At 41.0% G+C, this 15185-nt stretch overlaps 1 protein-coding gene and 1 long non-coding RNA gene across 2 annotated transcripts in view; both read left to right on the forward strand.

Moving 5' to 3' along the window:
• LOC127456223 (uncharacterized) overlaps positions 1-14593 on the forward strand; it is a 567953-nt gene extending 553360 nt beyond the window's left edge. The window contains exons 2-3 of the long non-coding RNA XR_007899804.1: positions 1282-1494; positions 14437-14593. This is a non-coding gene — a long non-coding RNA (uncharacterized LOC127456223). The remainder of the gene's footprint in view (positions 1-1281; positions 1495-14436) is intronic.
• lrrc4.2 (leucine rich repeat containing 4.2) lies at positions 4038-7646 on the forward strand. Its single transcript, XM_051724599.1, has 2 exons — positions 4038-5314; positions 5418-7646. The coding sequence occupies exon 2, from the start codon at positions 5539-5541 to the stop codon at positions 7477-7479; it is 1941 nt and encodes a 646-aa protein (XP_051580559.1). The 5' UTR covers positions 4038-5314; positions 5418-5538; the 3' UTR covers positions 7480-7646.
• Positions 14594-15185: the final 592 nt, after the last annotated feature.

The raw sequence follows: 15185 nt of genomic DNA on the forward strand, positions 1-15185 counted from the left end.
AGTCTAGACGGTCTGAAACCTCTCCATGTAGAAACATTTCGAATGTTCCACTGGAACCATATCTTTCAATATAAGTTCACTTGAGGACATTTGTGCAGTCTTCAACAGTTTTAATTCAAGGGAGATTCATTCACTCTGAAATATGAATGCTATAAAGGTCAAAGCATAATAGATTAGCACTTTAATTGGCAGTAAATTAAATGTGTAAATGTTTGATGTGGAATGATACTTAATATTTGAAATAATACTTTGAATTGGACACAAGCATGGATGAAACAGACAGAGAAAGTTTTACATTTCGGTCCTTTCTTCATACAATGCTATCATATGGTTTAGAAGACTTGGAAAATAGCTTGTGGGTCATTCCGTGTCAACTCAACCAGAAGTCCTGGGCTCAAAATTTTGTTTATATATATATATATATATATATATATGTACACATATTAACTATATTGCCAAAAGTATCTGCCTTTAGACGCATAAGAATTTAAGTGACATCCCATTCTTAATCCATAGGGTTTAATATGACATCGGCCCACCCTTTGCAGCGGTAACAGCTTCAACTATTCTGGGAAGGCTTTCCACAAGGTTTAGGAGTGTGTTTATGGGCATTTTTGACCATTCTTCCAGAAGCGCATTTGTGAGGTCAGACACTGATGTTAGACGAGAAGGCCTGGCTCGCAGTCTTCGCTCTAATTCATCCCAAAGGTGCTCTATCGGGTTGAGGTCAGGACTCTGTGCAGGCCAGTCAAGTTCTTCCACACCAAACTCGCTCATCCATGTCTTTATGGACCTTGCTTTGTGCACTGGTGCGCAGTCATGTTGGAACAGGAAGGGGCCATCCCCAAACTGTTCCCACAAAGTTGGGAGCATGGAATTGTCCAAAATCTCTTGGTATGCTGAAGCATTCAGAGTTCCTTTCACTGGAACTAAAGGGCCAAGCCCAGCTCCTGAAAAACAACCCCACACCATAATCCCCCCTCCACCAAACTTCACAGTTGGCACAATACAGTCAGACGAGTACCGTTCTCCTGGCAACCACAAAACCCAGACTCATCCATCAGATTGCCAGATGGAGAAGCGTGATTCGTCACTCCAGAGAACGCATCTCCACTGCTCTAGAGTCCAGTGGCGGCGTGCTTTACACCACTGCATCCGACACTTTGCATTGCACTTGGTGATGTATGGCTTGGATGCAGCTGCTCGGCCATGGAAACCCATTCCATGAAGCTCTCTGCGCACTGTTCTTGAGCTAATCTGAAGGCCACATGAACTTTGGAGGCCTGTAGCGATTGACTCTGCAGAAAGTTGGTGACCTCTGCGCACTATGCGCCTCAGCATCCGCTGACCCCGCTCTGTCATTTTACATGGCCTACCACTTCATGGCTGAGTTGCTGTCATTCCCAATCGCTTCCACTTTGTTATAATACCACTGACAGTTGACTGTGGAATATTTAGTAGCGAGGAAATTTCACGACTGGACTTGTTGCACAGGTGGCATCCTATCACAGTACCACGCTGGAATTCACTGAGCTCCTGTGAGCGGCCCATTCTTTCACAAATGTTTGTAGAAGCAGTCTGCATGCCTAGGTGCTTCATTTTATACACCTGTGGCCATGGAAGTGATTGGAACACCTGAATTCAATTATTTGGATGGGTGAGCGAATACTTTTGGCAATATAGTGTGTGTATATATATATATATATATATATATATATATATATATATATATATATATATATCACACCTGTTTTAATAACAAAATTGAACTCTTCATTTTCTGTGGAGATTTCTTTCTCCATTTGGGGTTTTCCTGGGTCAAAAATGATTTAGCGTGAGTGATCCCACTCTGAGCTCTGGAGCACAGATATAGAGAGAGGTCTGTCTGCATCCTTCAAGACTACTACAAGACACGCTCACTAGAAGTTACACCCACAAGTTACGCCACCTCCATATAAGCAGCGAAATTCAATCACACTGCCGTATCATTAGGTGGCGACAGTGAGGGGAAATTTAATGAAAGTGATGAGTAGAAGCTGCTAGCGGTTTGCTAAGCTAATATTCTAACCGATTAGATTGTAAGCTAACTAGAGAAAACAGAACACATAAATGGTAAGATAAGCATTTATATCTTTGTTTTTTTTTTTATTATTATTGAACAATCAGAAATGGTACAAGCATCTTCAGGAATAGAGTAAAGAGCACTTCCAAGTAAGTTCAGTTTACCATTTATATCTTCCGTTTAATAATATGATATGTGACATAATTTATAAGTTATTCTTTGTAATATTTAAAGAGTTAAGAGTAAATGAATGGGGGGTTGGTCATGTGAAACATTTGTGTCAAATGGGAAGAATATTTAGCATGTTTAAAGCACCAAATGCACAATGAAGATCATTAAATTTGCTTGGGCGGCCGCAGAAAAATGTTCAATGCTGGAAAAACCTTGTCCATGTTTCTTCAATTCTCTGTGTCTCACGTGAAGCCCTTCCCACTGATAGATAAGCCCACACTGCATACATACATACAATAAACACAATATAGCAAAATATCTATCAGTTGACAATTTATATTAGTGCCATGATATATATCGTCATATCACCCAGCCCTATTACCAATTTACTGGTAATATTTACTGGTGAGGCTGGGGAACTCCTTCAGATGAACCACAATCCTGTGAATCTTTTTTCATACTCTTATTCTTTGTTTTCTTTGGCTCTCTCTTGATCCAATTTTCTCATTTTAGTAGTACACACTTCTACCTTATTTTTCTCCAGTCTTTATCCATCCAGCCCAGATGCTTTGTTGTTTCACCAAACCCTGCCCTTCTCATTAACATTTACGCAACTGGAAGCCACAGGAAAGCCACTTTCAGTGCAGTCAAGCAGTACATGTTGCATCAGTTTGTGTGTTCCCTGGGAATCAAACACATGACCCTGGCAGAGCTAGATGCCATGATCTGTCAACTAAACTACATTGACACAGTCTAATGCCATTTTCCTTTCCTCTCACTTTTTCACTAGTGCCTGTGTCTGTGTATCTTTGGTATACCTTAAGACTTAAGTTAGCCAAAGTGAACACAGTCAGCAACCATATAGAGATACTGTCACACCAGAAATCCTGCCTTCAGCTTTCATGCCTGTCCTCAGATGCAAGCAAACGTATGCATGAAGATGCATTCATGTTGGAAAATGTACTTTGCATAACGGTGTTTCCATTAAAGGTCCATATGCAAGTTCCATAAAATTTGAATGCAATATGATGCCATTGAAACAGCAGAATATACTACAGAAAGGGTGTCAAAGAGCAAGAGGGGAGACAGATATGTGCTCTATTCCAAAAAAGATAAAAATTGCTTAATATAATTAAAAACTGACTAATCTGTTTAAGTTTAAAGCCTTTGTTTTCAGTTTTTGAAAGTCCTCATTTTCGGTGGAGGAAAATGCTGTTGGATGAGAGAAGTAATCATAGAAAAAATAATCAGTTTTCATTTTAAAACACATTGGTGTGAACGTGACCTATGTAGAACGTTTCAAATCAGTTGCTAATGAGGGTCCATCTCGGTTGGTATGCTGCCTTAAAAGGCAGCTGCCTAAGTAGGCAGTAGACAGCGAGGCAGAGCCATGGAGAAATGGAGGATTTAAAAAACGAAGAAATATTGAGAAGAAAAGAGAGAGATATGAATGAAACTGTGAACAGAACGGTGGGTAAAAAAAAAAACTTGGAGAGTGTATTTGTGTGTATGCATGACAGCATGAAAGTGTGGAGAGAGATACAAAATAATGAGGGGAGGAAGAAAGGAGGTAAGTGGAGACGTTGAGTGAAAGTATAAGAATGGAAAAAAAATGCACAGACAGTGAAAAGTGAATGAGGAAGACTTGGAGAGTGTATTGGTGTGTGTGTGTGAGCGAGAGAGATAGAGAGAGAGAGAGAGAAGCAGTGCACTGAGCAAGGTGGGGGAGAATGTGTTAATACACAAGAACACTGCATCAAACCAATGCACAGCTCTGAGCGGGATGCGTCAGCAGTACATTCACGTTTCCACTGAAGGACAAAAGGAGGAGAAAGAGCGCAGAGACTCTGCCGCCTGCAACCCCATCACACAGAGCGATATAGTGAAAGAGGGGAGCGTGCATTGGGGGTGAAGACCGCTGCTCTTGCCACTGTCGCCGTAGACGCTCTTCACTGGCGCGCACACGTGTGTGTGTGTGTCTCTCTCTCTCCCTCGCGTGTGCTTCTACTGCCCACCTCCCACTGCAGAGCCGTTGACAACCTGCAGCCTCACAGCCAGAGCAGGCGAACTGCCACAACTTACTACCTCAAGACATGGGAAAATAAGGAATACCACAGGATCCACAATAGGGGGAGGAAGGACAAACTACGGAATCCTCTGCAAGGTACCTCTTGGAAATTAGCCACGCATAACACAGCAACATTCATCCTGTTTTTCTGACACTGAGAAGGAGAGAGAGAGAGGAAGCCAGAGAGAGAGAGAGAGAGAGAGAGAGTGAGAGTGAGAAAGAGAGAGAGTGCAAGGAGCGAATGTTCGGCGGATAGGGAGAGAGTTTCACCACTGCTGCGCCGCTGTTGCTGCTGCTGCTCCCCCGTCCTCCTTACCCTCCCTCCCCTTTCGGCTCCCGCAACACCACCCCCGAGCCCCCCTCCGGAGAAATTGATGGATTATTGCTAACTGTGCACACGGCAGTCCGTAGCTGCTACAGCGACAGACAAGAGAGCAGAGTGAGTTAAAAAAGCAAGATGGAATGACCGCAGTGTGCATCTGTTAGCCTTTTTGGATTCATCAATGCAAGGCTATTCAGCTGAACAAGTGTCACGGGGGGGTGGACTCTGGCAAACTGAAAAAAAGAGGCTTAGTCATCAGTGAAAGAGAAGACAAATTTGAGAGGACTTTGGGATTTTTTTCCCTCTCTTTTTATTCTTTCTATTTCTCTTTTCCTTGGGTTTAATGTGCATGCACTTCGGCAATGGAGTTTTGTGAAAATTGCTCTGTGGTATTCAGCGTCGCCTACCAAGGACAATCAGTGGGGGAGCTGATAAGAGATCTTTTCCAAGCGGACTGGATCCATGCACCTGCTTAGCTGACTGGGCCCTGGACCCCTCAAAACAGTTTCACTGAATTCTCTTTGGAATTAATAGGGGCCATTTTGTCAAATCAGTTTGTGATCCACTTTTACTTTTTGGAAAGAAACAGCTGAAAATGTTGCAGTGATTTTGGTGGGAAACATGAGCGAACAGCTTTGGGGCTTTGCTTCACTGTAAAGGATTATATTAAGGACAACTCTGAGCCAATGAGGTAGGTGTATTCTATTTACACACATTTATTCTGTAGGTCATCTTTTTCCCTTTCTCCACTCATCTTTTCTCCCCCCATATCTCCCTTTCTGTGTTTAATGCAGCGCCATCCTGCACTGTAGATGGCAAACAGATGCAGAGCCTTGCTCAAACCAGGGTAGGGCCACTGTTCTCCGTTCCCCAGCCGAATCCCCATGCGATGTTGAATTATGAACGCGCCACATCATGAGTCTCTTGTGGCAGGTAACTGTGCACCGTGCCTGGAACGCAGCCCTGCTCTGTGCAGTCTACCTCATGGTGCAATCGTGGAGTGTGTGTGCCGCCCCCTCCGGACCACTGACCTGCCCTGCTGTTTGCTCCTGCGGTAGCCAGTTCGTTAAGGTGGTGTGCACCAGGCGTGGCCTGGTCCGAGTGCCCCCAGGCATCCCTGCCACCACACGCCATTTAAACCTGATGGAGAACAGCATAGAGACCATTGAAGCCGGCACCTTTCAACATCTCCGCCACCTGGAGGTGCTTCAGCTGGGTAGGAACTCTATTCGGCAGATTGAGGTGGGGGCCTTTAGTGGCCTCAACAGCCTCAACACACTGGAGTTGTTCGACAACCGGTTGACAGTGATACCGAGTGGTGCTTTTGAGTACTTGTCTAAACTAAGAGAATTATGGCTCAGGAACAACCCCATTGAAAGCATACCATCCTACGCGTTTAACCGCGTTCCCTCTCTCATGCGCCTGGACCTGGGAGAGCTAAAGAAGCTGGAGTATATTTCCGAGGGTGCTTTTGAGGGATTGTACAACTTGAAATACCTAAACCTTGGAATGTGTAACCTGCGGGAGATGCCAGTCCTGACCCCTTTGGTGGGGCTGGAGGAGCTGGAGATGTCAGAGAACTACTTCCCAGAAATAAAACCTGGATCCTTCAGGGGTATGAAATTCCTGAAAAAGCTGTGGATTATGAACTCCAGGATCACCACTATAGAAAGAAATGCATTTGATGATGTCACAGCCTTGGTTGAGCTTAACCTGGCCCATAATAACCTTAGCTCTTTACCCCATGACCTTTTTGCGCCCTTGAGTTATCTGGTGGAGCTCCATTTGCACCACAACCCTTGGCATTGTGATTGTGATGTTGTGTGGCTGGCCTGGTGGCTGAGGGAGTACATTCCCACCAACTCCACCTGTTGCGGTCGCTGCCACACCCCTGCTTACTTACGTGGACGCTACTTGGTGGAGGTAGACCAGAGCACTTTTCAGTGCTCGGCACCTTTCATTCTGGATGCCCCGAGGGATCTTAACATCTCTGCCGAACGTGTAGCTGAGCTAAAATGTCGTACGGCGCCCATGTCGTCAGTACGATGGCTCCTGCCCAACGGAACAGTTTTGACCCATGGTTCTAATCACCCACGGATATCAGTGCTCAAGGATGGGACACTAAACTTCTCCAATGTACTGCCAGTGGATACAGGTGTGTACACCTGCATGGTGACCAACATGGCTGGAAACTCCAATGCCTCGGCCTTTCTGAATGTGACGGCGGCTGAGCTCAACACTTCCAACATGAGTTACTTTACTACGGTGACTGTGGAGGAGGTGGAGCCAACCTCACAGGAAGTGATAAAGCCAAAGACGGTAACCGCCTCCCCCTCCGTCTTTCAGCCTGTTTTTATCTCCACGCCGACCGTTTTACTTCAAACACCCCGACAGGTGTCCGTGCCAACCGTACGTGGAACAATACGCCCACCTGCCAGTCTCGACGAAGTAATGAAGACGACCAAGATCATCATTGGCTGCTTTGTGGCAGTCACTCTACTCGCTGCCATTATGCTAATTGCTTTCTACAAGTTGCGCAAACGGCACCAGCAAAGGAGCACGGTGGCAGCTGCTAGGACTATAGAGGTCATTCAGATGGAGGAGAACGTCCCTACCAACCATGCAGGGACCAGTATACCAGGTGAAAGTGGGATGATGTTGCCTAGCCTGAGAGATCACAACAGCACCTTCAAACCCAGTTACAGCTCCTACAGATCAGCACACTCTGCTCCATGGGCAGAGAACAACATTGGTAACTCCCTGCACCGTCCCCGCCCCACAACCATCAGCACCATCCCTGAACCCTACCTTATTCAAACTCACACAAAGGAGAAGGTACAGGAAACACAGATTTGACATTCTGACAGCCTCCTCGGTCTTTTATTCTGTTCCTCATGAAAACATGCAATAGAATGCACAACAGAAAAGACAGCAATTACTTTTGTACCCAGTGCAAAAATAAGACTGTTTTTCTTGTACATGCTTCTACATAAATATATTAATAAAATATATAAATTAATACACTATGGGATGATAAAAGAAACAGATTATATAAAGGTGAAAATGAATTTAAACTATTTTCTAACATGTAACTCCTATTTAAGATGGGAAAAAGTGTTGATGCCGATGATATTGCAAATGAAGACCAGGGACAACCTGTGATTTTTAAACCATGCTGTACAGAATGCAGTAAAGTCCCATTTATACAGAGAACTTTCTAAGTAACTGTCCACTGATTGATCTTTAAAGGCTTATCTTCTAAAAGCACCAAGAATTTGTATCGTGCCAAATGTTCTACTTGCATTAAATGAGACTGGGCTGAGAGATAGGAGACCAAGATAGAAAAGAGCAGCTAGATATACAGTCTGCTGTTCTGCAGCTCCCAGACAAATGCTTTTTGGGCTGCGCCATAGTTTTGCAGCAAATGCTTAACTATATGTTTCTGGAACAGGCATTCTGCTTGCTTTTTGAGTTTGAACGACTACTCTTGGTTTTGACAAATGGGATTCTCTATCCACTGGTATTTCCATCAGTTTCATAATTTGGGTATCGATTGCTTTCCCTATTTCTTTATGAACCTGTATTGCTTTAATTATGATTTGACAGGCTTTTAGGGCTAATCTAGTAAATGCATTACAACCGTTGCCTCCGATTAGTAGCGCAAGGGCTGAACTGGAGGTTAGTTTGCGAGACGGTTGCAATGACTGGATGGTTTGCTGCAGGCTCACGTTAAAATGGTTTCACATCTTCTTTATCGATAAAAAGTTTCAAATGAATGTGTGAATTATGGACTTTCCTTTATGGAGATTGTTCAAACAGCAATTATTGTTTGTCCTTGTTTTGAGCAACACTATTTTTATGAGGAGTCTACAGAGGTTATGACAATAAAAATTAAAACATTTGGTTTGTATTTCTCTAAACTGAACTCCTTCCTCTTGTCTTTTTTTTTTTTCTGAATGTAAGACAATTTACCCAATTGTGATGGAAAGTACGAAAGATTAAAGATATAGGATACACAAAAGATGATGTAAGGCAGATTGTAAGCCTCAGTCACCATTCACTTGCATTTATTTTTTCCCTCATATGATTAAAGTGTATGATGACTGTCGCTAACATTCTGTCTAACATCTCCTTTTGTGTTCCACTGAGAAAAAAAACGTGTGAGTAATGACAGAATTTTGGGTGAACTCTCTCTTTAAGTTCTGTGATACACTTAATTATCTTCAAAGAACCGTCATTTAGTCAAACTTCAAGCTACAAGTATTTAGAACACAGGTTGTGTGTTAATAGCAAATAGATCTTTGATGGGAATATGCATGCAAACACACACACAATCAGCCAAGTTTCCAAAAGCAGTGCATAATGACAGAACATTACTTGAAATATGATCTCTGCTCTTTTCTAATGAAGTCACAGGTTGCCTCATTCCAAGCTCAGGTAGCAGCGAGTTTCAGTTGAAGCATATGATGAGAGGGTTGAGTGCTGAATTTAATATAATCCTTTATTGATCTGCTTAACCTGTGAAGTCCTCCAAATTAGAGGCTGAGAGAGAGAGAGAGAGAGAGAGAGAGAGAGAGAGAGAGAGAGAGTGAGAGTGTGTGTGTGTGTGTCCATGTATGAAAATGAGAGAGACCGTGCAGGTATTTGGAAGAGATACATTTAAGGGTAATGAATAAGGCCTTTTTTTTCTGATTCAACATTTAGCCCTCTAGCCAGGCGCGTGTATAAGTCGAAATTGAAGAAAGTTACAATGAATATGAAACATCTTTTCAATTTATAAAAGTCTCCTTGAGGTATTCTTTTCTTCCAAGTGACTGTCAGCTGTGTTATTCTGACAAGCATTTATAGTTCTATTAACATTTTAGAGATGCCCAAAATTTTCTGAGAGACCCCAAGGCCTTTTAATAGCTCAAACACATAATTAAAGAGATAGAATTGTATCATCATTTACTCATCACCATGTTGTTCCAAGTCCACATGACTTTCTTTTGTTAGGCAGAATGTAAGCAATCGTTTACTTCATTATATGGAAAGAAAAGATTCAATGGAAACATACTGAAAGAAAATGGTGACTCCTTTTTGTCCTCCACCTTTAAAGGGGGCACTATATCGGGAAAAACGTTTATGCTCAAAACGTTAATGTATCCGTATATGTAAGTCAGGCACATGAGATATCAATTGAAAGCTTAGAATGTGAACTGTTCAGAGATAAACATCACTTCTGCATTTATGCTACATAAAATAACAAAAGGCCTCAAAACATTTGCGTTGAAAATTAGCACCCCTGAGAGGTAATGGGGTAGAAATATTTGAACATAAAGGTCCTTCACATAGCACATAAATAGACAAGTCATATATCATATGAAAGCTCTCACTCTCAGGAATGTGACTTGACAGTTTATTTTGTTGCCTTAACACCACAGTTCGAAAGAGTTTCAAAAGAATCAGAAAGTGAAATATGATTTCTGTAAGTCATCAAATACAAACGTCTCTTTTATGCTCTGATAACTGCTGTTGTGAGCCCCAAATAGCTAACAACTTATATCTGCTTTTACCTTAGAGAGTTTTCTAAAACATGAGCCATTGTTTACTTGTCTGTGAACTTGCTTGGCTGAACAACCCAATGTTATATCTTAGATGTGTTCTTAGATGTGCAGAACCAAATATGCCATCCAGAAGAAAAGCATGCAAAACGGATCATAAAAAAAAATAAAAAATAAAATAAAAAAATTCAGATTATTGATCATAAAATGTTATATATGATCTAATGACACTTAGATTGAGCTTCTAGTCCACTCAGAGGCCGAGATATTCAATGAAACAACGACAGTGGTGCTTGAACTGAAAATTAGACTGAATGTCTATGGACGAGCACATCTGAGGGGGCTAAAATGTGTTAGAGCGCCACCTACATTTCAGATCTGTATATTGTGATGGAATGTGATAGAGAGAAAAAAAAAAAATTTTCTAGTGCTTTCTGCCATCTAGTGGAATACAAATGAGACTTTTCAAAGTGAGGTAGAGTGAACAGAACCAGAATTACATGTTTACAAAATTAGGAAAAATAAAAATAAAATTATAAAAATGTACTTGTAATTTATTTTTTTATTTGAGGGGTTCCCTGAAAAATTAGACAATACTTTGCAATTATTCCACAGTATGTGTGAATGGTGAGCTTTTTAACTTGAGTGCGAAAAATTGCGGGCAGCAGCCCAAAAATCCACCAGTTTAATTAAGACAGTTAGTCATACGGGTTTGGAACAACATGAGGGTGAGTAAATAATGACATAATTAAACATTTTAACTGATGTCATCACATTAAACTGACTATAAACAAAAGTAACACTTTACAATATGGTTGTATTCGTGTTAACTGCATTAGTTAACATTAACAAAGTACAATCATTTGAACAGCACTTATTAATCTTGGTTAATTTCAACAGTAACACTTAAGTTTACATTTGTTAACATTAATTAACTACATTAGATAACATGAACTATTAATGAACAATACTTTTATTCAAAGCAATTATTCATCTGGGTTCATGTTAATTTACATTAAAGTTGTGTACATAATCATTACTGCATTATGGACCTACATGAAATACCAATGAACAGCTGTAAATTTATAAACCATAACCAAAATTAATAAAAGCAGTTAAATTATATATTTCCTCACTGTTAGCTTATGCTATTGCACATAATTCCTTAATGCATTTACAAATTGTAACAAATAGAAACTAATAAAAATTAAAACTAATATGATTCAAACATCTGCTATGAAACATATAACGTTACTTCTGTTATGGTGATACAAATAATTTTCACATGCAAAGATTCTCTGATTGGTATACACATTGTTACACTCCATATATATATATATACACATATATAGACTGTGTGTATATATATATATACACACACATTTTGCACGCTCTCTGGGGCTCCAAATATACATAAAGTTGACCTCAACAGAACATGAGGGTCAAAGAGATTCTTCATTGTTCATTATTAACTCAGTGTGTGCTGTACACTGTATATTGTGACAATCGATTAAGCCATTTTCTCTTGCTGCATAGTTAGGCTCCAGTGGGCACTAATGTGCTATTATGTTGTATATTTTATGCATGGGGGACAGAAGAGGTGTAAGCTATAATCAGGGGAAGGGGCATCTGCAGTAACCCTGACTTTACCTCCCTCACACGCAGCAATTTACTGCCTTCAGAGAACACAACGGACAGGCCAGAGCGCTTCAATGACACATAAAACACCCTTAAACCATTACATATCCATATGTTTGTACATTACTCAGAAAAAAGCACACTTTATGGCAACTGTAGTGTTGTGTCTGTGGAAATGAGGCTTGTAAATGTAATATTTAATGCCTGTTGGATTTGTGCTGAATAGGTTGATGTAACATGCATTTACAGCTTGGTTATATGGCCAAATTGTCAGATTTCTTCTTACATGGTAATGCCAGGAGATTCAGCTGAAGTCCATTTTAAGAGGCAAATAAGCCTTATAAAGCTTCTTTTTTTTTTTCTTAGTTGAGGTTATATAATACAGTGGTTCTCATTTGGTGGGCCACAGGTATGTTCTTATAGAGTCAGAGACAACCGGGAAAAAAATATCCTAATTGTAAATAATAACGCAACAAACTATACAGTGCATTGTTAGGATAGCAAAATAAATATGCTTATTAATAGTTAAGAGAAGGGGGGGGGGGGGGGTGGAGCTTTGTTGTTGAGATCAAAGGCTGTACATTCATACAAACGACTGTATTTTGTGCAAAATTGTTTGTTTCTTGGAAAAGACTAGCGCAAATAGATTAGGTTAGGGTTCGGGTTGCGTGATATCCCTCAAACCATGAATCAAACTGTAAAAGCACTATTAAAACCAGGTTCATTTGCAACAAGAATAAACATGGTTTGTGCCACATTGTGTTTTGTGTAGTGAAATATTTGCTACCAAGATATTTACTGAATATTATGACTAAACACTATACATTTATCATACATTTCATTTAACTTTGTGCAAAAAAGTAATTTTGATAAAGGGTCATTCCATGTCAACTCAACCAGAGGTCAAAATGTTTTTAATCATTGTTTTTTAGGGAAAGAAACACATGAATGGTGATGAAAGCTAAACTATTTAATGCTATGGATCAATATTTGCCAAGCAGTCCACTATTTTGAAGAGGCACATCAAAATGGCAATTTTTGACGATTTGAAGTAAAACTACATGGTGTCATAACATGTGACCCACATTTGGTTTTCGACCGTTGAAAATGTAACAATTTCACATGGAGCCATATTGAGAGCCCCATATCTCTGGGATTTAACCATATAGGGCCTTCAAAATTAAGATACAAAAAGGAAAGTTTGTTTTGAACCAGAATTTAAAAGGATATTAAAATATCTTTAGTATTTCTGGAGTTATATGGGGTCTGACTTTGGAAAAACAACACAAAAAAAGAGCTTGTTCCCATTTTTGAACTGTCACCGTTGGTGTATAATACAACAAGAGGTGTTGAAGTCAACTGCATTTAGTAACAGATCTACCAATCTCTGTGTAAATATAAAATAATGACACCGACACCTTTCTAAGGTCATTTTTTTGACCTGCAGTTTTGCTCCAAAATCATAGGCGAAAATTGTTATTTTGTCAATTAGTAAATATTCATCCATTGCATTTAATATTTTAGCTTTCATGATCATTTGTGTATCTTCCTTGAAAAAAGTATTAAAACCTGATATACACTATATTGCCAAAAGTATTCGCTCATCTGCCTTTAGACGCATATGAACTTAAGTGACATCCCATTCTTAATCCATAGGGTTTAATATGACGTCGGCCCACCCTTTGCAGCTATAACAGCTTCAACTCTTCTGGGAAGGCTTTCCACAAGGTTTAGGAGTGTGTTTATGGGAATTTTTGACCATTCTTCCAGAAGCGCATTTGTGAGGTCAGACACTGATGTTGGACGAGAAGGCCTGGCTCGCAGTCTTCACTCTAATTCATCCCAAAGGTGCTCTATCGGGTTGAGGTCAGGACTCTGTGCAGGCCAGTCAAGTTCTTCCACACCAAACTCACTCATCCATGTCTTTATGGACCTTGCTTTGTGCACTGGTGCACAGTCATGTTGGAACAGGAAGGGGCCATCCCCAAACTGTTCCCACAAAGTTGGGAGCATGGAATTGTCCAAAATCTCTTGGTATGCTGAAGCATTCAGAGTTCCTTTCACTGGAACTAAGGGGCCAAGCCCAGCTCCTGAAAAACAACCCCACACCATAATCCCCCCTCCACCAAACTTCACAGTTGGCACAATGCAGTCAGACAAGTACCGTTCTCCTGGCAACCGCCAAACCCAGACTCATCCATCAGATTGCCAGATGGAGAAGCGTGATTCGTCACTCCAGAGAACGCATCTCCACTGCTCTAGAGTCCAGTGGCGGCATGCTTTACACCACTGCATCCGACGCTTTGCATTGCACTTGGTGATGTATGGCTTGGATGCAGCTGCTCGGCCATGGAAACCCATTCCATGAAGCTCTCTATGCACTGTTTTTGAGCTAATCTGAAGGCCACATGAACTTTGGAGGTCTGTAGCGATTGACTGCAGAAAGTTGGCGACCTCTGCGCACTATGCGCCTCAGCATCCGCTGACCCCGCTCTGTCATTTTACGTGGCCTACCACTTCGTGGCTGAGTTGCTGTCATTCCCAATCATTTCCACTTTGTTATAATACCACTGACAGTTGACTGTGGAATATTTAGTAGTGAGGAAATTTCACGACTGGACTTGTTGCACAGGTGGCATCCTATCACAGTACCACGCTGGAATTCACTGAGCTCCTGAGAGCGGCCCATTCTTTCACAAATGTTTGTAGAAGCAGTCTGCATGCCTAGGTGCTTCATTTTATACACCTGTGGCCATGGAAGTGATTGGAACACCTGAATTCAATTATTTGGATGGGTGAGCGAATACTTTTGGCAATATAGTGTATCAGCAAAGGAAATTTTCTGTAATTTGGTCGATTTGAAATGGAATATCCCAACAGTGTTGGGTTGCCAGATGATGTCCAGTTTGAAATCATGTTGAGAACCACTGCTGTAAAAGATTCACGTCATCTCAGACATTTTAATATTACAGCTTTTGATGTGCCAAAGCTTACCCTGATACCACAATCTCTGAATACAGGTGTGATTTTGGTGGCACAAAGCCTTAATAAGAAATCAGAATTCCATTGATGCTCTTTAACATATACAATTTTGCTATTAGGCTTGTAACTTTCTCTCCCTTTTTCCTCATATTTTTCTATGACACTAATTGACTTAACATTATTGACTTCTTGCATGAACACCAGCACAGTGTGAGACTCACTTTGGAGTTTTGATGGATTCTTCATGGGAGACTTATAAGTGGCACAATTATCCTGACAGATTTGAGGATCACATTTCCCCCCTCCCTTATTATTTTGCTGACTGATGCGTTAGGTTTCTGTCGACCAATAGATAGAGATGAGGAGAGAGACAGACCTCCGAGAGGAGAGCTCATAGAT

Source organism: Myxocyprinus asiaticus, chromosome 18 (assembly GCF_019703515.2).
Source record: "Myxocyprinus asiaticus isolate MX2 ecotype Aquarium Trade chromosome 18, UBuf_Myxa_2, whole genome shotgun sequence".
Classification (NCBI taxonomy): Eukaryota; Metazoa; Chordata; class Actinopteri; order Cypriniformes; family Catostomidae; genus Myxocyprinus; species Myxocyprinus asiaticus.

What these genes read in the sequence shown, in the direction of transcription:
- lrrc4.2 (XM_051724599.1), top strand. Translation starts at nt 5,539, where the DNA reads ATGAGTCTCTTGTGGCAGGTAACTGTGCACCGTGCCTGGAACGCAGCC.